A 25,137-nucleotide genomic window follows, 5' to 3' on the forward strand; every position below is an offset into this window, starting at 1 on the left:
TTTCTACAACAGATACAACAAATGCATTATTCCATTCCCTACCTTCAAGCCTGTTACCACATCTCTCCACGTTCTCTTTTTACACTATACAACTATAGGCAGCCATACTTTCCAGTTACTCTCCTCTGGACATTTCCAATTGTTCCATGTACTTTTTGAATCGGAGTGTCAAAACTAGACATGATGCTCCAGTTAAGGCTGTACTCAGTAAAGCACAAGAATTAGATGCCTTAGAGTTACTACTTCTACCAACGCAAGGCAGTAATATATTCCTTTTTTGTAACTAGGTTGCTGTTGACTTACATTTAGCTTGTGAACTTTTCTAAGCCATTGATCAGTTCTGAAGAATTGTAGCACAATCAGCTTTTTCCTCATGCTGTTTCTGTGAAGATGATTATTTCTACCAGGTAAAAAGCTTGCATTCGCCAGTATAGATATTCTCTCCAATTTCTAAAGATTATTTTGAAGTCTAATCCTGCCTGCAACACACTTGCAACCCAGCTTCTAGTATCTGCAAATTTAATAGATGTATTCTCTAATTGCATAACTTAGGTCATTAGTAAAAATACTGATGAATTCTAGAGCTAGACCAGTTCTTTGAAGTTAACCTGTATTTAATGCAGTTAACTACAGTCAGCATGTAGTTAATACCTCATTTAATGACAAGGAACATCCAAGTATGTTTTTCTGACAGCTTTTCACCTACTCCACAGCTATGTAAACATGACAATGCTTCCTTGTCCTACCATTAAAGTACCATGTGATAGACTTTTTAAAGGCTTTATTATGCCAAACTGTACAAGCATCAGATGCTTTCCCATCCATTCAAAGGGACTTTTATCCTGCCTTGGAAGAAAAGCATATTCTTTTCATGTGATTTGGTTCATGAAAAAACATCTAGGCTTTTAATCTTTTTTTTTCACAGGTGCTTACAAACAGCTTAGTTTTTGTTGAAGGATGTTTCTGGGAATTTACTGACCATAATTGTCTGGTTCCTCTTTTCCTCCCTTTCTACTGAAATGATTTATGTTCATTGTTTTCTGTGAGCTTACAGCATACTGGATGCTCTAACCAGAGATGAAACTTGGACATTTCATGCATGGTTGATCTAGTCATTAACAACAAAGTGGACTTGCCTTCCATGTGAATGGGGAAGAGGACAAGTTCAGGAATACTACTAATGGACACTGTTAAGGTATTAAGTCAAAATGTGGTGTGTCTGACACTCGCATGTGGGTCACATACGCTTGGGTATGGTATTTTTGTAACATGCTCCCACTGTTCTGGAAATATTATTCTGTAACTTTGCAAAGGCACAAATTATTATGGTAGGTTAAAAGTGTGCAGAATCAGTACTGTACATCATTAACATACTCAGAAAGCATTAAACCCTAAGAAATGGGTGATTGGTTTTAATTAAGCCAAAAATGAAACACATATCAGATATTTTGAACTTTCATAACGTATTTTATCAAATATTGAAATATGTATTAAATATAACACGTTAAAATAACGGACTGTATTTCACAACATGTTTGTATCTCTGATTAGTAGCAATGCACCCAGACAACAATTAAGAGAGCAATCCAGTGTCCACTTCACTCGCTTTTCCTGCCTGAATGGACAGATGCCTAAATAAATTGCCTAGGAACAAACAGGATTATTGGGGAATAAAGCAAAACAGTCATGAGAATAGGCTCTCCCAATTAATAGCAACTGCATCTTTAATGAAAAGCATATAAAGAAGACCTGTACGACTGATTCCATTCTACAGATGGGGAAACTGATGGCCCAGGCAGCAAAGCAGTTTGCACAAGGGCACCTATAACATCATTAAGAAAATTACTGTCTTCTAAACCCAAACTTCTCCTGACTGGAATGTGCTATTCCCTGCCTGCCTCCTCCAGTAGTATTTCTGACTGTGGCTGCACAAATATAAAATACTAAGAAACTACAGCTATTTAGATAGGATAAGTCTAATTAACTGGGATTTTCAAAATGTATGTGGAGCACAGACAACCAAAAAAGCTCAAGCTACAGGGTTCATTGTGGTTTCATTTTTGTTAATTACACGTGGGTCAATTGATTGTTAAAGCAGTCGAGAGTAATCTACTGATGTTACAATTTAACTGCCATGGTGCACTCAATCCAATAAATTCCAAGAAAAATATCAAATGGTATTCTGTTTTTCAGAAATTACTTGTGTGTAAATTGAACAGCATGGATAAAAATAATGGTCTGTTCAAATATTCATATTCCCTATAGTACTTTTGCTACTATACAACTGTCCTAAAATAACATTACATTAATTTTAATTAAATTTTGCATTTCAAAGCATTTTTTCCACACATAGTATGTTTTTATGCGACTTCTGTCAATACTTGAAGATAAAAGGAAAGCCAAAGGTTATATGTTAATTATTAATTATCTGTTGAAAATGAATGTAATGAGCTTAGTTTATATCAGGTCACATTAACTCTCAACTATTTTTTGTGAACTGTTGGAGCAATAAAACTATAGCTCCAGGAAGGATAAACATTGCATCATTATATCCTTGAGAAAGAATAACTACTTTTCCGTAGGCTGTGTCGTTCACCCATACTTTCTTCTAAAGGTTTTTTGTTTTGGTTCGGTTTTTTTTTTCCAGCCTAAGGTTCCACTGTTACGTTGTAGTTGCAGGTTCCTCAAGAAATGAGCACACATATGCAAATTTTGTCACCATGAACCTACTATTATCACCTTCTACCCAGAGACGGGGGAGAAGCCTAGAAGGTTCCCAGATGAACTGCCCAGCCACCGTTTGCTCAGAGGGATGACACCAAGGAATGTTTGTATAAACAAATATCTACAGAAAGTGGAGAAGTTCCCCATAGAATTTGTTGATAGCAACAATACTGACTTTCACGGCACTGAACACATTGTGCTGAGAGAGTAAATCAATTAATAGCGGCAGGCACTGAAAAAATAAGTTGGTGAAGTTAACTAATTTCCACTTGCATTGATCATTGCATTCGCTTTGCATTGAAAATTATTAAAGATCTGACCTTAGCAGGGAGTTGTCTACATATAAGAAACTTCAGTGCCTTCAAAATTTTTTTTTAAGGAAAGAAAGAAAGAATATTTGTGTATGTTATCAACACTAACTTTAAGAAAGAAAAAGGTTGATGTGGTTATTTTAGAAGGCACATACTATCCACGCTGGGCAAAGTGAAATGCAAACTCTTTTGAATAGATTCAGGCATGATATTAATCCCTCTTTACTGCTACTCAATTGCACACATACAGAAATGTACCCAAAAATCGGCTCCGAAAAAAAAAAAATTATTTTATATACTTGCAAGAACTTGGATGTTTGTGGAAGCAGATATATTTGTGAAAGAACATCAATAATATTGACATCAGCTGTCTACAGACCAGTAGAAAATGTTCCATACATCCCAAGCAATCAAAACTATTGTTACCACAATTTAATATAATTTTTGGAAGACATGATTAACATTCAAACTGTAAATAAACAGAACTTTAGGTAGAAAGGAGGAGCAGAATAAGAGAGAGGAACTATATATGTCTTCTAGGCTTGGACTTTGAGTTGCTTCCCTGCTCTTTGGAAGGACAATTCTGACTTAGTTTCCTTTATGCTTCCCCTATTGCAGGCGACTTACCTGGGCCAAAGTCGTCTAGCCCGTGCCACTAAAATTGCTCCCAACTCTGAGAAAAGCTAAGGAGGAACTAAAGGCGAGTATTTGCATTTCCTTCAAAGAGCTCTTACTGTAAACCCTCAAAACTTTTCACTCTCTCTTCATAGCAGAGTTCTTCCTAGTTTCTAAGCGTTTTTTATTGTTTGCACCTAAATCCACTCACTTCTTTCTTACAGGGCTTTGGGAAATGGGAAGTTTGTGTTTTAACAGGGGACAAAAAATTGACACTATACTGCAAACACAGAGGGAATACAAATGTAAGGAGCCTTACCACTTTCGGCCAATATTCAACACCTGCTCTTTTGTTTTTGTTAAGAGACAAAAATGAATCATCTATTTTGGTGCAATCCTCCTTATTTACAAAGAACATATTCACCATCCTCATTCCTTTAACACTGTGGAAACAAATCCAAGCGACTTTTCTTCTCAGAAATTCAAAAGAAGTTATCTGGCTTCTTCCCAGGGCCTCACTAAGGATTGCCTTTCTCACTGTCTGCTGCTTTTTGCTGACAGGTAGTTTGCTAAAAATTCTCCTGATGCTCTTACATTTACAACCAGCCCCATGGAAACCTCTCAGACCATACACCTCAAAAGCTCCTTAGGCTCTGCCAAGTGGCCAGTTGCCTCAGGCAGTCTTTTTCATTTTGGCCAGTTCCTTCTTTTCTCTTAAATAACCTTAATTTTATCTTCCTGTTAGCTTGAAAGCTTAACTTAGTACACTTGCAAGATTCAACCAGGTCTGTGACAGAAAGCAGGAATTAATATAGTCCATTATAACATTAATATTCTCTCCAGCATTATTTTGTAATAATATTTAGAAATCTCAACTTGGATAATAAATTCTACAGAACAGAGTTCCACAACTATTAATTTTAAAGTACTGTTATCATCACTAATAACTACATCGAAGCTTCCTTCTATGCATACACCCAGGAATCATATATAATGAAAATAATTTGTTTTGATTATTGCTTTTTGGGATTCTTCTGGCTAACTACACTATGCAAATGTGAGAAGGAACTTTGGTTATTTTGTTAAGAACAGTGAACAATTTTTTTTTCTCCTGGTCATATGCAGATATAATTAAAACACCTACTTAGTTTATGTTTTCCCTCATTTATTTATTTTTTCAATAAAAAGAAGCAGCCCATAATATTCCTTGTAAAATCTAGTTATCTTCTTTACCTTCTGAATTTTGGTGGAATGAAGAAACAGACAGATCTCTTAGCAAGCTTTCATAAAGCCTTGTGTTAGCTAAAAGTGGGTGTTTTTTCTGCATGCATACACTGATTTCCAGTGTCTTTTACATGTACTTGTTTAAAAAGACATATTTACATGTACTTACTTTAAAGAAAAAAAAGACTAGAGGTACTAGAGGTAGGAATGAATTTTCAAAGCTCAGGTGTACAACCTTGAATAGCTGATATGGCATTGTTTCTGTTCTAAACTTGGTCACCAGAAAAGGTAGAACCAAAAGCCGGCTCTCTATGTCCAACTTACAGATTTTTTTCATCATTAATTAAAAAAAAAAAGAAAGTAGGAAAGAAAAAAAAAATATTATCCTGCCAATTGTCCTGCCAAAGAATATGGTAGTACAATATATAAGAAAATGGTATACCTATATGAGTTCTAAAGAAGGACAACTTCAAGAGACAAGCTACAGTATAATATAATGTTCTTCAATTCTCCTTTGGACAGGATGACTTTCAAGATGAAACTGATAAACTTGTAGAAGGGAAGGACTGCAAAGGAAACCGGATCACTGCTTTTTGCCTTACAACATATACATCCCATGCTTCAAGGTTTCCACTGTCTACCTGTAGTGTTTTCAAAGGAATGTTTTCACTTGACGCGTAATTTGGCTTCCGTTTTTACCTCTACCTCCCTGGCGATTTTCGTAGTAAATTTCCTCCAGTCTACATACAACTTTAACACTATTCCAACAGACCTCTGCCTCCACAGGCCATGCCATCCCACTAAAGGGCACAAAGTTTTAGAACCATGTGGAGCCCAAGCAAAACTTGGGTCAACTCTATGCAGTAAGGTCATGGTGAATTCCTACTGAAGATGGCAATTCATAAGCAGAGTTGACACAAGACAGCTAGGATTACTTCCTGGGATAAATGCCTCTGGCAGGAGATACACAGCCATGAATAACTAAGATGGGCTCTTCGATCTCATGCCCCTACTCTTATGATAATTGTTCATGGAATCCTCTTAACACTGTATGACATTTTGAGATATCTGCATTAGATCAACCTTGTTTAACTCACCCCCCCAAAATAAATCTTTCCAATATAATATTGACTCTGTCACTGGTACGATTCAATACTTCTCTTTAAAGAGAATAAGCGTGATGTGAGCAGTACTAATATAGGAATCAGTCAGATGCTTATTTTTATGAAGTGACAGTATTATAAATACAACCTCAGTTTTACAAAATTAAAGCATAGATTAACTCTCAGTATAGAAGATTTGACTCATTGGGTTATTTATATTGTTAAGAGCAAGTCAGCCCCCCACAAGTATCAGAGTATAAAAGCAAACACTGCGAAAATTGGGTGGGATAAGGTGTCATTTGGAGGTGTCTCTTATACTGACTGCACAGGGAGTCCTGAGACAAGATCTAGTGTCAACTAACTAGGCATATCACTTGAACGGTTCATTCAGAGAGGAACCTAAATTTTAGGTTTGAGAGAATGCAGAAAACGTCAGCCTAAAATAAATGCCCCAGTTATCCTCAATAAAACCAGATCCACAGTTGAAATAAGCAGTCATAGCTCTATCAATTTCAGAAGAGCTTGAGCAATATAACAAGTTGAGATTCTGGTCCTATGAATAGCTCCTTTGACTTCAGTAGGATTACTCACACAGTCTATGAGTAAGTACATATAAATGTGCAAGATATTTGCTAAGCAACAGACAAGCAGCTACCAAAAAAGAAAAGAGATCTGTGAGATTAACAACTTTTAAATGTAAAGCATATAATCCTGTAGACACCTACACACATGGATAATATTACGCATTGGGGTACTTTAATTGTATGTATTAATATTTCTTGGTTTCCTTACATCTACTATTGGTGGTTCCTCACCCACATTAAAACATCTAGATGAACCAAAGTATTCTTTTTTCTCCTTCAGTTGTTGTTTAAGAATACAACATATTCTATTCATATTAATATTCCTAAACTAAACATGTTGCATTCCATAAACAATATTACATACACCAAAAGCCATTATTGCCTTTTCGAAAAGGAATGCTTTAAAAATGCCAGTGTTGTTACAATATAAAGTAAAAAAGCTCTAGCTGAAATTCACATATTGTCTACATTAATTAGTACTATCGATATAACTGAACTTTCTTGTTTTTATTAGGGTTACCATAGAAATGAGCCTAAAGCTATTACATGAATTGTTACTGTTATTAAGAAGTAGTCTATTTCGGTTTCATTTGTGTGTTTTTAAGAATCTTTGACTATTCACAAGAATAAAACTACCTTGATATTAAAATTAAGGCTAGAAAGGAGGGGGGGGTGTTTAAACAAACATAAGGTTATTTAATAAAATTAAGCAGTAAGTTGTGTGGCACCCACACACTGTGTAAAGCAAGCATTCTCTATAATTCCATGTTTTTATGCTTGTATATGCTATTCTTTCAGACATGCAAATGGTGCACAGCTGACTGTATAATGAAATGCTATATATAAATATGAAAAATCCAATAAAGGAATGATATTAACCTTTAAAGTTAGGCAAGCACTTTACACATATAATACCATGCTTTCAAACATTTTTACATAAATGTGCAATCTTGCATTACTTCCTCATTGCTCAAGAGACTTATAGTGTATTACATGAGGGAATAAGATTCTAAGTCATCTTTGTAAGACATGTAAGGTCTTTCTAGTGTGTAATTATAATAATATGTAAAAAAGAGATTTTCATAAGAAAAGATGTAAAACTGCATTTTAACTACTTGACTTATCCAATATACACAAATGTATATTTCAGGCTAGATAGAAGGAAGACATTTTTTATGACGAAGAGTGGTGAAACACTGGCAGAGGTTGCCCAGAGAGGTGGTCGATGCCCCATCTGTAGGAACATTCAAGGTCAGGTTGGACGGGGCTCTGAGCAACCTGATCTAGTTGAAGATGTCCCTGCTCATTCCATAGGGGTCGATGACCGTTGCAGGTCCCTTCCAACCCAAACAGTTCTATGATTCTATCTAATGACACATTGGCACACAAACGTATTTTGTGTGTGTTTGTGGGGGGGGATGAAGAGTGTGTCTGTATGTACAGCAGAGATTGCATGCTTTTGGATTAAAGGTAATAATTCTTTCAAAGATCTGGCTGAATGAATAGTACGAAAGGTATCTGAGCAGCAACTGCTATACCTGATGAAGGACAAATACTTTGCTAAAATAACTCAACTAGAAGCTGTGTGGTTTATAATCCCATCTGTATGAGTTTGTTAGTGACCTCAGTCAGCAAAAAGAAAAATTTGACACACTATTAATAAGAAATCATTTGGATGCAAATTTTATCTGCAGTGTAGTGCCTTTCAATCAGAAGAAGTTCCTGAGACAAAACCTTTGAGCCACTACAAAACCGGCAGGCAAGCTATCAAGCTTTTCAGTAAAATGATCTATGAACAGATTCTCTTGTACCCATTCTCAACAGAAGATTGAATGAATACTTCAGATATGAAACATGCAGAAAAAAAACAAATAACATTCTCTTCAATTTTCTTATTTAGTAAATCTGGTTGATATATTTTTTTTGTATAAAGAAGGAAAACAGAGTCAGATTGAAACTTCATGGATGGGCTCTTGGGTGAATTCTGGGTATAAAATGCAAGAGGCCCAACAAATCTTTTGGGAGAAAATGACAGCTCTCAGTTTTTCATCCAGTGAACTAAGAAGTGAAATTTCACCGAGAAAAGTACTGGTAGAAAGATTTGTGAGTCTTTGGAGGAAAAAGAAGGATGAGAGATTAAAACCTAGAGTACATATCTGATCTTTTTATGTAGTGTAAGACTCTTCTAAGAAATGCTTTGCTGCTCCTAAACTTTGCAATATTTAGGAACTCCTTTAACTTATTTGACAAACGAATATATCTTGCCCTTTGTCTACTCCTACATGAATTTCCATGCTTACCTGCGAATATTGTCCTGCTCTGTAAGTAGGAACTTGAGGTTTGGTACCCATGAGAGTGTTCCCAATTCCTTCTGGTTTGTTTCTCAAGAAAGATAGTGCCATAAGAATAATGCTTTGGAAATCATCTCATCATATTCTGTATTATTCCTTTGAAGGATCAAGCTCTCTCAGATGAGCAATATTTCACTATCTTACATTAGCCTTTCTTAAAAACCTTTTTTTAAAAGTCGTGGATCCATGGGAGGGATGAGTGGGAGAAAGTGTGAAGGGAGGCCAGGCAGGAGGTTGTTCATGTTCTCCTGCTCAAAGTTTCATTGATCTTTTTGGAACTATGAAATAAAAGAATGGCACTTCCCATTTTCTTTCAATGCAGAAGGTGAATAACTTTGATTGTATAAGGTGAGAGAGAGTCTGTCTGCTGTTTCTTGCCCTTTCAGAAGGCAGGAAAGAAGAAGAGAAACTCAGCCAGAATTTAAAGTATAAATATAGATGTTCAAAAAGCGTTAGATAAGGTATATCTTAAGAGGCAGCAAACAAATATTTGCTCAATAAGCAATGAATTAGAAAAGAAACTGGAGAGAAAAATTCTATATTCATGGGAAAATTGAGACATTCCCACTACGCAATGCAAACAACTTGTTCTTGCTTTGTATTGGATTGACGCCATTCAATTTGGAATCAATAATGACCCAAGTTAGCCAAGCATTAAAGTTAGAAGGCAAAAAAGGACAAAGTTCTGAATTTTCAGCTGCACGTAGAAGTCTACGAAAACTTTGCTTACCTCAACAGCCTGATAAAATTCATTACTAAAACATCAGAAGAACTGGATAGTAAAGTTTCTCCTTCTCTAGGGGAAAACAGACTGGGATGAACAATAGATGCATGCATAGCTATTAACAGCATGCTTTTTCATATTTGTTTGTGTTCTTGTTATATTTCACTTCTTACTGTAGTTCGTGTCCATATTGAAGGTAACATCTAAAGAGTCAAAAATTCCTGTCTTTCAAGAATGATGGAAGACATGGAAAGCTCATCTGCTAAATGGGTGGGCTTTAAAAGTAGGTACTTCAGAATTCTTTGCAACAATAAAACAACCTTGTTAACGTGAAAAATTAAATCAAAGAATTGCTACATTCCATCACTACACAATTTTGCACAGAACTATTAATGAGTTAAGTATTGAGACAAATTCAAATGAAATATTAATAAGTTGAATAGAATACTGTAGTTTAAAGTAACTTTCATCTGTATTTTGCAAGTCATAACAAATATATGAGCACTTGCCCTTAGAGGGAGAATATGCTTAACAATATTCTTCGGAATAAAAAAATACCTAAATGAAATAACTACAATAATATACGTTTTCCTTTGTAGCACCAGTTCAAAGCTAACTGGTCATTAGAATGCCATAATTTCAGTGAAGGAAAACTGTAAGTGCTAGTTACCTGGCACTTTTAAAGCATATATAAATTCACTGTAGATCTACAGTAAAAAAAAAAAAAAAAAGCTATTTAAACATTCATAGTGCCAGTATACTAAGAAAAATTAATTAATTAGAGAAAGACTTGGCTGTTTAAAAAAAAATAAATCTAGATTACAGTACTATTAAGCAAGTGTTGTTTCCAAAAATTATCAAGATCAGAAGCTTCAAGGGGAAAAAATCACTGTCTATAAATTATACATCTTATTTATGAGAACAAAATGAAATAGGACAACTATCAGTATACACCATTTCAATCACACTATATACATGTAGCTGTATACATAACCTAAGTTTAATCTCATCTAAGTTCAGTCATTTGTTAAACAGGTAAGAACAAATATTTGGGCCAAATTTTCCAACAGAGCTATAACAATTTAGACAAAAGAATAAGGTGACTTTATGTATGAGTATTTATTGAAGAGCTTCAATTGTGCCATGGTTTTAATGACAGAACTACTGATACTAATAGAGATAGAATTTTGCTTACAATAAAAAAAAATATTTACAAACAAAAAAGAGAGAATAAAAAAAGAAGAAAGTATAAGCTCTTTTGCAGAGAGGGTTGTCTCCTACTTTATGTTCCAATGACTGTCGATAACAACGCAGCCTAAGTCACAGCATCAAATGGATTCCTAGAAAGTCAGAGATGCTACACTATGATCCTCTGTGTTCACTCAATTTACCAGTGTTTTTGCACTACTATTTTGAGGCTATTGAGAGTATCGGGATGCATTAAACAGCATAATCAGCCAGTCAAAACACATCATCATCCCTCTATATTTAGCACTGGTGCAGCCTCACCTTGAGTTTTTTGTGCAGTTCGGTGCCCCACAATTTAAGAAGGATGTCAGGTCCTTGAATGCATCCAGAGGAGGGCAACAAAGCTCGTGAAAGGGCTGGAAGGCATATCCTATGAGGAGCAGCTAAGGACTTTGGGCTTGTCTAGTTTGGAGAAAGGGAGCCTGAGGGGTGACCTGATTGCTCTCTACAGCTTCCTGAGGAGGGGAAGTGGAGAGGGAGGTGCTGACCTCTTCTCCCTGGTATCCAGCGATAGGACCCGTGGGAATGGTTCAAAGCTGCGCTAGAGCAGGTTTAGACTGGACAATAGGAAGCATTTCTTTACCAAGAGGTTGGTCAGACACTGGAACAGGCTTCCTAGAGAGGTGGTCGATGCCCCAAGCCTGTCAGAGTTTGAGAGGCATTTGGACAATGCCCTAATAACATGCTTTAACTTTTGGTCAGCCCTGAAGTGGTCAGGCTAGATGATCCTTGTAGGTCCTTTCCAACTGAAATATTCCATTCTATTCTAAATATTCTAAATATTCCACCATAAAGAAAATATAGCTTTCTGCAACCTAGTGCTGTAATTTCTTTAATTTTTGACAGGAGGAAGAAACAAAGTTTTCTTCTTTAGCATAAAAAGTCCAGGGTAAAAAAAAAATGTTTAGAGGGATATTTAAATTGTGTATACAGGAGAAAGTAGAGATGTGATTGTTCATCAAAGCTCTCAATATATTCTGAAAAATAAAGCTACTACAATAATCTTAAAGTTATTGATACCTCTCTCCGTCGAGAAGCCCAACAGGTTTGTTTGATTTTCCAAACGACAGCCGCTACCAGCAGTAAGGATAAGAAACAACTGCAATCACAAAACAAAACAAAAAAATAATTGTAACATAATGGTCTAAAAAAGCTTAAGTTTTTAGGGTATCAATGGTAACAAAAATACATTTAAGTGTGGAAAAAAAACCACAAAAATAGAGGAAACCTAAACTCTACTAGGATAACATACAACAGTCAACCATCAAAGTTCAAGGTCAAAAGAGAATGCACACCTCTGATGCTGTGGTTGTCTCCATAAAATGCTATTACTGTCTCCATTAGCATGGGATAAGCTTCTTTACAACCATCCACATACCCACAACAGTCTCAACAAATATGCACTGCATGTTCCACATTTAGCAGATGGAAAAAGAGGGTGAAATATAGCAAGAAATTATACCAATTTATACTTTTCTCAGTTTGTGAATTCTGAATAATTTCCTGGAATGCAGGAATGATAACTATGCAGGGAGTATAATTAGTTTGAGGAACCAGGTTTGCACATGACAATAGGTCTGGTTTATCAAATGGAGTATTTCTATGGTGAATTGCCAGGGAAAACATCCCAACGTACATCACCACATTACAGTCCCAAAGACACAACAGAAGAAGAAAAAGAAAAAAAAAAAAAAAATCAAAATTATTAAACTTCTGCAGTTCACAACTGGAGCATATGCTTTCTCTTTTTCTCCAATATTTTTGTATTTGTAGCATTTAGTCCATAAAGGATTTTGGTAGAAAGATCATTGAACTCAACCTCTTTTAGTGAATTTCTGGATACTGACAAAAGTCTTATAAAGCTGACACCTAATGTAAGCAATCAGAAGATTTTTTAAATTTTTTAAACAGTTTTTTATAGAAATATCTGGATTTTCTAGCTGTGTGAAGAACTTTCAGTCATGTTACAACATCTGCTGTGTACACTGTTTTCAGTTAATACGACCCTGTTAACTATTGAATTGTACTAGTCATCTGTAATTTTTTTTTTTTTTTTGCCAAAAAGCTTCAAAATGTATTCTTTAACTAATATGGGACTTACTAAGAATTCCCTGAAGTACTACAGTTCAGAGAAGTACTGTGAAATATAATCTTTATCCGTGCAGTAACACCAATGTTTCCCTGTATCATGCTGTAAACAGGACTGAAATTACGACCTAGAAGATACATCTCCAGAAGTAACAGCTCATGGCATTCAATATTTATCCATAATATGGAGACTAATAGAAACCTGTTTATGGCAACTGTAGTTTAATGTCACTATTATGGTAGTGGAATGAAAGCACCCAATCATTCCTTTGTCTGCAAGCAACAGAATCAGCTGTACCACTGAATATTTGACAACAAAAAGTACCATTGCTCTGAGTATGTTCAAAAGTCAGTCTCCATAACACAAGCTTTCCTTGATAGTTAAAGCAATACAAATCAACATGGCTTTCTATTAGCATCTTATTTGCTTAAAACTCTTTTCACTATAAGCTTTCAAAATTCTTTTTTACCAATTTCTTCTTTGAACACCCTTGAGAAAGCCTGCCAGAGTGAGGCCAAGTTTGAAAGAGAAAAGTACCAAATATATAAAGTGCTTTGGGCATAGAACGCTCAATTAAAATTAACAGCTTTGGGTTTTACTTAAGAGACTTAATTCTGTCTGTTTAGCTCCAAGAAGGCTGATGGTTCTGAGCCTGAATGGAAAAAATGGTTAAAGGATCTGTTTCTAGATGCACAGTTTGACTTTCCTCTTAATAGCCAATGTCAACCACCAGCATTTTTTTACCAGTTTTTTAATGCTCTTTGGGACTCAGGGATTTTTATGGAAACGAAGATATATACTCTCTCTCTCCTTGTAGGGCCATTTTAAATACTGCATTGAGCTTTTATTGGTTCTTGGCACAGATCCTTTAAAAAAAAAAAGAGGCACTTTTAATTTTGATTGGTTCTGATCAATGGATCAGAACAGTTCAGCATATTTAAGAACCGTTCTGCCAATAGAAAATTGTTGGAAGAGTCAACGATCTGTAATAAAAGGATGTGAGAGGGCAAGTGCTGGTTCAAGAACCTTAGGGAATTCAGAAGAGAAATCTCAACCTTATACTTTAATGAATCTCAGCGTAAATCATCTTTCTACATGAGTCTTTGCTGAAAGGAACTAACACAGTAAGAACATTTTAATTGATACACCATTTTATTAGCACAGTATTTCTTACTAGAAGAGTTTCTCTTAAGAGTTTTTCACAACAAAATATCTAAGGAGCACAAAGAATGTTATGACAGAAACCGATCATCAGAGAACATTCACCATTTTGTTTAATGCATCACTCCAGTTGATGCACTGATTTTACTTTTTAAAATTTGTCTTTAGCTGTCTCCCTTTCTCCAGTCTCCTTTGAAAGTGAGTACAAGATGCCTGTGAATTTATATTTGGTGTCTAGGGAAAACCAGGACAAAAAAACCCCACTGACCATCAGAATAAATCCAGTTTTGCAGCAACATCTTTTAAACTTTTTAAACCAATAGCTGCTTACACATACTGTTTCCCAGAAACGTTTTCCCTACCACATAAGGTACTGTCTAGCTAGTAACTGCAACAGATGCTTAGGGGCAACATCAGAGTACTGACATGTTGCTATAAATTAGCATGCTGTGCATGAAGTAAGGGTAAGCCATTTCACTTACTTTTCTCCTCCTTCCAAAAAAACTAAATTAGGGAAATATCAGCAACTCTGTTTAAAATGATGAACTCAAAGCTCCTAGAATTTGAAAAAGATTAATACATTCAAGAGAGCTGGACACAATAAACTAAGACAGCCTTGCACTGTGCAACTGCTTCATTATGAGCAGGAACAGAATCACTTTCCTCAGAAAATTTCTCTTTCACATTTAGTAATTTCTTGAACAATTCTCTTAAGCTAGTAGAAGAGAAAAACCTGAGAGTTCTGGCTGAAAAACTTCAGACAAATTGCTTCTGTGGTCTGTACACCAATGGAGCTGTGTCACACATTGAACTTTCCTGTCATCAGTCAAAACATCATTTAGTTTATGTTCAAAGTCAAAATCAGAAATAAGTGTTTCAAAGACACACCCATAAAATAATATAAATCATTGGAAATTACAGCATTGACAATGTGAAATGTTTACTTAATGCTTTTGTATGATCTTTCCTTGACAAGTAAACATGAACTATTTGACTTTCTTCTCTGTTTTTTTTTTTTTTAGTAGAAATAATCAGAAGGAAATGAAATTTTAAAATTCATGTTAACGAAGAGAAGAAAGACATGGAAAATAGATTTTATCAAACTAACCTGGTTCCAGGCTGTGGTGAGATAATAGCCTTGGTTTATTTAGGGCAATAAAAATTAAAGCTGACTCCAAAGGATCTCACAATATTGAGCGACTCAGCAATAAAATAAGAGAATGAAATTCAGCGCCAATGAACTGAAGGCAATGTGCACAAGAAAAAGAAAAAAAAAACAACCAAACAACTCTCTAGCTACAAATACACAATGATAGGTTCTAAATTAGCAATTACCACTCAAGAAAATGGCCTTGAAGTCATTGCAGATAGTTCTTTGAACATATCAACTGAATGCTTAGTGGCTGTCAAAACAGCAAATAGGATGTTAGGAGAGATTAGAAAAGCAATAAAGAACAAAACAGAAAGCATTGGGATGCCAGCGCATAAATCTACAGGATGTCTGTATCTTGAAGCAACCATCACCTCATCTCAAAAACACTAAGTTGAACTTAAAAGGTATAAAGGAGTACAGTCAACTTGGCTAGGGGAATAGAATGGCAGTAGAAATAAGCTCTCTTCAGTTTTGAAACAAAGTTGAAGTGAGACATGATAAAGACATTAACACCATAGGGAAACAGTATAATAGCAGGACAAGTATAGACGGATGCTCTCCAATCCCCCAGCATACTTCTTAGCTCCTTCTTGTGACAGAGATATAAGAAAAGAAAGCACAATCACAAAAAGTGTGGCAAAACAGAGATCAGTGCAGTGCAAAATAAATGAATTAAAAATTGGCCAGCTGACAGCTAAAAAATAAATTGTCGGAAGGGGACCAACATCAGAAAGGGAAATTTCTAGTCAGGTTTGCAAGGCTCCCAGAGTATCAGATCCAGTCAGTTTTGATGAGGATAATATATAATATCTGACAGGTCTATGCATGACACAAAGACTGAAGAAAAAAAGGTTAACGGTAAGGAGGACAAAGAAATCATTCAGTATGCCAATTGGTCAATTGTACCTATTTCAGCAATTTTTTATTTTTTTTTAAACACAGTCACTGCTAAGTTGTATTTACAAGCACAAGGAATCCAGGCCTCGTTTACAGAGCAAAGGATATATATTCCCATTGGAATGAAGCAATTCCCAAAATAATTTAAAGATCAGCGTGAATGACCAACTCGGTATGAATCACTGCTGGGATGATGAAACAAAAAGGGTTAAAACAACCTTAAATACTCAGGTGCACAGTAGTAAGCAGCACTTGAGACGAATTTATCACTCTACAAGATATTGCCAAAGCAGATACTATCAGACATGTTCTTGAAATTCTGGTATTTGCATTTTTTTAAAGGAGGTTGGAAACATGGAGAGAATAGAGAGAAGAATCACAAAAAATATTCACAGGTTGGAGAAAATCCTTTACTGACAGTGATTTAACAAGCTCAATCATTTCACTTTTCAAAAAGACCAAGTGGTGACTTGCCTACAGTGTTGTTATGGGTTTGTCTGGTGGGGTTTTGGTAGTGGGGCAGAGGCCGCAGGGGTGGTGCCTGTGAGAAGCTGCTAGAAGCTTCCCCATCTCCAAGTCGGACACACACCACTGGCCCAGGCCAAGCCCATCAGCAACAGCGGTAGCGCCTCTGGGAGAACAGATTTAAGAAGAGGAACCTGCACTGAGTGGGGGGAGATTGGAATGTGAGGAACCCCTCTGCAGATACCAAGGTCAGTGAGGAAGGTGGGGAGGAGGAGTGGGGGAGGAGGGGATGCCCCCGCAGCCCGTGGTGAGGCGGCAGGCTGTCCCCCCCCCGCCCCTGGGGGGGAGCAGATGCCCACCTGCAGCCCGGGGAGAGAGGAGCCCACACCGGAGCAGGGGGATGCCCCCCAAGATGGCCGACACTCTGTGGGGAAGCCTGCACTGGAGCAGTCTGTGCCTGAAGGACTGCAGCCCACAGAAGGGACCCACACTGGAGCAGTTCGTGAAGAACTGCCGCCCGTGGGAAGGACTCATGTTGGAGGAGTTGGTGGAGGATTGTCTCCTATGGGAGGGACCCCACGGTGGAGCAGGGGAGGAGTGAGGAGTCCTCCCCCTGAGGAGGAAGGAGCAGCAGAGACAACAGGTGATGAACTGACCCCAACCCCCATTCCCCATCCCCCTGCGCCACTGGGGAGGAGGAGGCGGAGAGAACCGGGAGTGGAGTTGTGCCCAGGAAGGAGGGAGAGGTGGGGGGAACGTGTTCTAAGGTTTGGTTTTACTTCCCAACATCCTTGTTTTGATTTGATTAGTAGTAAATTAAATTGGTTTTGTTTCTTCCCCAAGTTGAGCCTGTCTTTTGCCCATGACTATAAATGGTGAGTGATCCCTCCCTAGTCCTTGTCTCAACCCATGAGCCTTTCTTTATATTTTCTCATCCCACCGTGGCCGGGGGCGAGGACTGAGTGAGTGGCTGCATGGTGCTTTGTTACCACCTGCATTTAAACCATGACAAGTGTGTACAAGTTTCCATGGGGAGAAAATACCAAGGCTCTCATTCATCTAGCACAAAAACGCATGGTAAGAAACAATGGCTGGAAGCAGACACATTTGAATTAACTTCAGACCTTATTATGATTTACTTTCTGTATCATAAAATAATGTTACATATACTGAAAAAAGATTTGACTATGCTGCAATGACCAGATAATCTAAGATACAGCAAATGGTTGGATGGTAAACAGAGAGTACGAAAAATAATTATGCTTACACAGACTCATCCAGGTGGTCATAGATTATTGGTCCACCATTTCTGACTCTTTAGTTGAGACTCTGAATGACATCCGAATAAACAGATAGATGCCTTTGCAATGCAGATGGCTTACGAAATGCTGACACAGAGTACAGAGGGAATGACTTTCTGCACTTATGAATGTAAATCTTCCCAATAAGACAATTATCATGCTAAGACACACTTAAAGCCACAGCAGCCCAAGCGTTATCAGGACTTCGTATTCTCTAGAACAAAGAAATGATCTGCCAGAAAATAATGACATAGCTTTGCACAGTTGCCCCTTCAAACCTTGTGGAACAAAATAGGAGAAAACACTAAAAAAGCATGCTTGGAAAAGAGCAATTCATCACCCGTAGCGCGTATCACAGGCTGATTGGAAGTTATCGCCTTAGTATTAAGTAGGAGACAATAAACAATAAGAGAATGGATGAACTGAAGAGGAAGAAGCCTTGAACATAACTAGTTTATGTCCAATGCAGCAGAGGAAAGTGGGCAAGGAAGGTCTGCAGAACAACAGGGTCTAGCAGTAAGGTCTAGGGAGACAGATGATCTTCCCAGAAGAGCTCTGGGTAGCATGAAAATACAATTACTGATTTAATAGAACACAGAAAAGGAAAACCGCAAGGAACAATTACTGCCTGCATAACTATTTTTGCAATATACAGAGTAAATTTTTAACTTACAGAGGTTATCTTTAGACTTATTTAGTGCAGTTCACAGACCTGGCTGAGGAGCAAGAGGGCAATGTTTTCCATAACTGAGAAATTATTTTCTGTGTGTGCATTTAGGAGGCAGATGGAAAACCGTAAAGGGAATTAGTGGATGTGTTGCTGCTTGGTATGTGCAAACTAAAACAAAACCTGTAGATCTTTAAAGAAACTCAAATTACAGCAATAAATAAAGGGGAAAATCTGTGAAACGTAATGGTCAGTGTGGTTGGACTAGATGAATTAAAGACACATTGGTGCCTTTAGCTCTACAAATGCATTATAAACACCCTATAGAATTCCTTTTTTTTCATTACATATTAATGCCCATAAGTAAGCTACATACTGTATCAAAAGAGTACTTGCATTAAAATGAAATAATTTACTTATTTTTGCAGTGATGTAAAAGGAACTATTTCATGAATTAATTATAAATATTTTAAGGACCAATATTGTAAATGGAAGGTAAACAGAACAAAACAGTGTTCCATCCTTTGCTATTTCTTTTCTCATTCTCTGATTATTTAACATGCAAAGAGAAATTAAAATGTCTGAAAAGGTATGTAAACATTCATGCATGAATAATTGTTGTTTCTATGATTTTACTTAAGCCACTAATTTGCATAATAATTCAGTATAAATTTCCATATTGGATGAAAGCAAACACTTTTTGAACCTTTACCTTAAATCTAGTATATTTTTAATTCTATTAAAATTAAAAATTGTGCAGGATTCTACTTCGAGCGCCCATCACATTTACTCATCTTATGACAGGGGACAAAGTACAGCAGCAGCACACAGCTGAGCACAGTGCAGAATCCCTAAGGTATCAGCAGTTAAGCCCACCTCGGGGGCAGCATATCTGTGCCAGCACAGTTTGTCAAGACTATTCTAACATCTCACAAGAAAACCGATGGTCTGTTAGCTCGACTGCAGCATCACACTAACACGGTTATACTGTCACCATGCTCAAATATGTGGCAGACATGTCCTTAAATTCCTAGGGGAATGCCTGCATTGCTTGTTTAGTGTGGATCTGGAGTAGGCTTTTGGACAAATTCCCCAACTGTCACCACTGTTGTGCTCATACTGTGGAGCAATCTCGGAGCTCATGATGGAGAGGCTGACCTGGAAGATGTGCAATGTACACTCCAGACACAAATGGGCTTTCGGTCTATGGAACTAAACTAGAGCTAGTCCAAAGTGAAACAATGACAAGATGCATACAGTGTGGACGTCACGTCCTCAGCACCGTTTTACTCAGCAGATGATCTCCTACTTGTCCACACTGCTTACTAATAGAGACTTAAGCACCCTAAGATTGCTTTCATTAAGTTTTTAGGTGCACAGCAGTCTCACTGACTGCCCACATGTATACTTGCACATATTTTAAAAGCTCCTCCCAAGTCTTTTTTTTGAAAATAGGAGTTGGGCCATCAAGGTGACTATTGCTTAATTACTTGGACCTTGCTGTGCTGCGTGAGGCAATAGTTAAATATCCCTCTAGATCCACAAACCTCTTGCCCATTGGTCTCACCTTCTTTGCCAAGAGCACAAAAATGTACACTGCACTAAACAGCAATCTTAACAGTGGCCCCACACTGTATTAATGTTTCTCCTTCATACTAACTACAGTATTTTTAAACATGAACAAAAAATAAGAGTATTCAGTAAAGAAAAAAAAGAAGAAATTATGACAAAAATCTTTTTAATGTAGATACGTGTAAAGAAAACAAGTCTTATATCCAAGTTAATTTTTTTAAATTAATATTGCAAAAGTTTCCTAAGAGAGAATGTATACTGTTTTTCTAAGAACTGTTTTTCTGACATATTATTTACCATGTTTTTATTGGCAAATAGAGCACATTTTAATTGATATGTTATAAAGCAAGCACAATTCTAAAATGAAAATAGTTGAACAATTATTTTTCTAAAACCATGACTTCAAATAGCAATTATTGTCACAGCAGTTGATTTCTCTCATTGTACTTGACAAGAACATTGTGTTTATGATTATGATGTGCTAGCTTCAGCCATCCTTCCTTGTGTTAACTAATATACACATGACAAGCAGCTCCAAAGATTTCAACTGGATTATCTGAAGTACAAAGCACTGTAAACATAATATTAGGAGTCTGATAAGTATGAGAACAGTATAAAATTTTTTATGTTTTTAATGATTAATTAAATTGCTCTGAATCACAGTTTTACAAACACTGTTATAAGTAGGAGTATTTCAATGATTAGCAATTCAGAATGATTCCAGGAATGAAGTGTTACAGTTCCAAATTAAAATGTGTGAAGACTTAGAGGAATGTAGTCTTGGCTAACGGACTAGGGCATGCAGCTTCCAGACCACGGTAATGCAGTGTGTGGGATCAGGGTAATAAATCCTGGCTGACCCTGCGGAGCCAAGGCATATCAGCCAGTAGTGCTTGTTTCCAGATCTAAGAGAGCTCTGGCTACCACAGCCAGTGAAACACACTGCCTACGAACCCACCGCTACCATCTAGGCGATTCAGGAATGTCCCTCTCTTTTTCTTACTGGTCGTGAGAAATACTACCAGTACCAGCAGCTCCATGAACCAGAAGGGCTGTTTTCCTCTTACATCAGCCTAGATCTATGCCCCATTCCATGTCAGATTTTTCCTGCCCCTGTTTTAACAACACAATAGCTCCTGAGCTCCAACTTTTCCCCCACAGTTTCTCCATGAATTAAACGAATGCAAGGGAAATTTAACTCAGCTGTGAACCTTCTAATCTTAAAACCATATAAAGGGTTCAAGCCGTCAGTTCTTGCTTTCTGAACTGGAAAGAGAAAGAAATGTCTGAATATGAAGTAAATGGTATTTAAAACTTCAAGTATTACCAAAAATCATTTAAATGCAAATTTGTATTTATTTATTTGTGTCTCAAATGGAATTCACACAAGTTAAGCAACACCTTTCAAGTTCATTTGAAACTAATTACACGGATAATTCTACTTATCCAGATGACAGAGATTAAAATGCTATTTTTGGATGCAGTCCTGAAAATCTATATATTCCCATAAATAAATCTTGCATGAAGTGTCTCGTGAAAGTCACATAATTGCCCCTAAAATTCACTTCTCACATGTCCACAGCTACCAACCTTATAAAAAAATAGAGTAACAGTTAAAAATAAATATATATGGCCTTCTATTAGTCTGGTCCTCCCAGTCAGAACCCTATGTTTGGTAAGAATGCAAGGTAAAGGATATCCACATCAGATTTGTTTTACTGTGTCATGGTTGATTAACAGGAATAGCATCTGCACAGAGATGCCATCCATAAAGTTACTGACCAAGGTTTTAAATGAAGATTTAAAACCATTACAAGAGCATAATGGAAATATCTTAGCTCATGGATTAAAAAAACCATTCATATATGGATAGTCAACCGAAAGCATTTTTCCTTAATATATTCAAAATTTCTTAAAGATGGCAATAGAAAGTCTGTATACACATTTCTGCAGTTCACACAGCAAAATAATTGCCATGAACAGCTCTGCAGGTATAGAAAACACTAATACATAGTTATTCTAAGGTGAGAAAAGGCTGACAGTGTAAACAATAGGGATCAGATCTTAGAATAAACTCAACTGTTAAATGGTATAAACTTTTCTCTTTATTTGAGTTTTTAACATGTATTTAAAAAAGAAAAAAAAGGAAACCCAAAAGAATAGGTTTCAATGATTTTAGATTCCTGCATTTCAACATAGTGTTCTTCAATGCCAGCCCAACGTCTATCAAGTATCATCAGTGCAGACTCAAGTTATACCCCAAGGAAACATCAAACCTTTGTGAAGACTTCCACCTAGTATCAGAGCAGTCCTTCCAACTGAGGAGAACAGGAGACCACTTCTAAAGAATTTCCTACTCCTGGTGTAGGAAAATACTACAATTCTTATTTTCATAACATCTGTCTCTTGGAATCACAAACAAACTGAATATTTCTGCTTGGAAACAGATTTAACTGGCACTTATCTCACTTAGAATAAAATAAAAGGAAGAAGGAAGGCTGAGATGGAGCCATGGACAGAGTACTTGGGCTGTTGAGTAAAAATTCAGTTCAGAAAGTATACGTCGACACATTCTCGTTCCCTGGCAGAGGAGACATTGATCATTGATGATCCTGAGCTCTATAAATGAAATATTTTCAGAGAAAATGGGCTGGGGGGAACTCTACTCCCACATAATAAATTCCTGTTTTTCTCTATGTTAGAATCAGATTAGATGTTTTTATGAAGCAAAGAGAAGTTTGGCAGATCAGAGTAGCAGATCTTTCTACAGAATTTCATCTCCCACAGAGTAGATGGCTATGAAGATGAAAATTTATTTCTATCTTGGAGGACTATTATTGACTACGGCAGGAATATTGTAAAAGAATTCCTTAGAAAGGATCTTATTCCCTGGTCTAATTGAGAAAAATACCTGGAAAACATAGGGATATTGTAACTTATTTTAAAGAAAAGAGCCCTACTAAAATCTGAGGCGCAGCCTAGCTTTAAAGACATCACATAACTATGTCACCACACTGGCCACTGCAGGAGGCACACTCAGACATGAGCAAAAATTCTTAAGCTCATATTTTTTCTAAATGGCAAATAGTGTTTAAATCTCTGAACTGACAAAATATTTTTGAATCAGTAGTACTCAGTTGGGCATGGAACTTCATATCCTCAGTGGTATCTGATCCAAGCATCATTTCTTTTAGCGTATGACCTGTGTTACAGCTATATCTTAAAAAGTATTCAAAGTAAAGCCCTTTGAGAAATCACCTCCTATACGGCTATATGCTTAATCTTCTGAAATCCCAAATCAAACAATTTACAGCAACTCCACAAAGGTAGCACTACCTTTTAGGTGCTTCCTGAACAACTCTAACCTGACTGTGATCATGAGATGATACCATTGATCCACTGCAGCTGGATTCTGTTGCATAGTTTGTACCTTTTTTTTCCTTTTTTGAGGAATTCTCACTAACTACCAGGCCATCTCTAGCTGCCCAGCCAAACAACAATCAAAAAATGAGTAGGGACATGTGTGATCCAAGCTCACTATTACTTCCACAAGGTGAGTCTCAATTATCCCAATGACACTACTTTCCAAAATATCTGACAAGTTTGCACCACAGCCACCTGGACCACTTATGTATGTGTGCTGTGACTCCACTCAAAAAAAAATTAAGTATACCTGTGTGAAATAAATGTGCATATATATTTTAAATATATAAAAATTAAAAAAGTAGGCATTATGGGAGAAGAATTGAGTTATAGGATGTGATTGTTTTACTGCTTAGATAAATAGCAATATAAATAACAACAACAAAAATCAAAGAAAAGTCCATGAGCTGCCTCTACTCAAGTACTTCTACCCAGAACATCTGTACTGAGTGGGGCAGCACAGTACTCACGGTAGGTGTTCATGGACTGATTCACCCAAACACCGACACTTAGTAGCACAATGCATGCCTGTGTATACAACAGATTATAAACAAAGGATTAGATGCACAGGCTGAAGTGCTCCAGCTCTTTTGCATGGAGGGTGCAACTTGTTTTGGAAGTAATGAACATTTATTGTAGTAAAAGATGCTTGTTGCCTTTAGGTGGCCCATTGGCTTCGGTAAAAGTTTTTGACAGTAGCAGCCTTTCTGTTTAGAGACTGGTTTTGGCAGTGGAGATCTGCAGCATCGCAGAGGAGCCAAAATAGAGGTCATGGGCAAATTAAAGTAGTAACCTTCTGCCGTGGACCTTTCTGACTGGTTGCCACAGGACCACTGGATGTTATTGTGGCACAGAACATTTGGACTGCTCTACAGAAGTTAAGAGAAATATATGCAAGGGAAATGAGCCTTAAAAAAACAGTATACTGCCAAAAGCATGCTATAAGTCTCTAGGGGAGCACATTTAAAATTATTAGTAATGTAACCAAAATAATTTTGTTGAGGAAGAAGAGCAAAATTAAGTAAAACAGTAAACTAAATCTTCAATAATGGTATTAATAAAGCTTTGCAGTTTAAGCTCTGAATGCATAACTGAAAATATGGAGGATGAAGTATCAACTGCATTTTACATAAATTGCATTTTAAAGTAAGCAGCATCAATGAAATATCAATATAATACATATTAGTTTATTAGTAAGAAGAGCTACCACATCCATGTAAAATCATTTATTAGTATATATTGAATGTAGAAAACCAACTTAATCCTTCCTCTCCTGAGGCATAAACTCCTATAATAGTTTAAAATCATCTCTGAAAACTGCCTCTACAAAGCCTGGGTTTATTGGTCTTTGCTGTGCAATGAAACATCAAAATACTTCTTGAAGGTAAGGAAGAAAGAAATGTGTTTGAATGAGGAATTTGTTATTTGCAGAAAAATTATTATGAAAAAAAAGTATTGATTTTTTCCATTATGTGCATGCGCTGAAATATTATAGAGAACGGGGGGGGGGGGGGGGGGGGAAAAA

The 25,137-nt window shown here is 36.7% G+C and overlaps 1 protein-coding gene across 1 annotated transcript in view; it reads right to left on the minus strand.

Annotated features, from left to right (window-relative positions):
- The window catches only part of ATRNL1 (attractin-like 1), a 536,085-nt gene that overhangs the window by 222,124 nt on the left and 288,824 nt on the right, over positions 1-25,137 (minus strand). Inside the window, exon 26 of the mRNA XM_010564713.1 lies at positions 11,905-11,983. Coding sequence (XP_010563015.1) covers positions 11,905-11,983 — 79 coding nt within the window. The remainder of the gene's footprint in view (positions 1-11,904; positions 11,984-25,137) is intronic.

Source organism: Haliaeetus leucocephalus, unplaced genomic scaffold (genome assembly GCF_000737465.1).
Source record: "Haliaeetus leucocephalus isolate CR32 unplaced genomic scaffold, Haliaeetus_leucocephalus-4.0 Scaffold184, whole genome shotgun sequence".
Taxonomy (NCBI): domain Eukaryota; kingdom Metazoa; phylum Chordata; class Aves; order Accipitriformes; family Accipitridae; genus Haliaeetus; species Haliaeetus leucocephalus.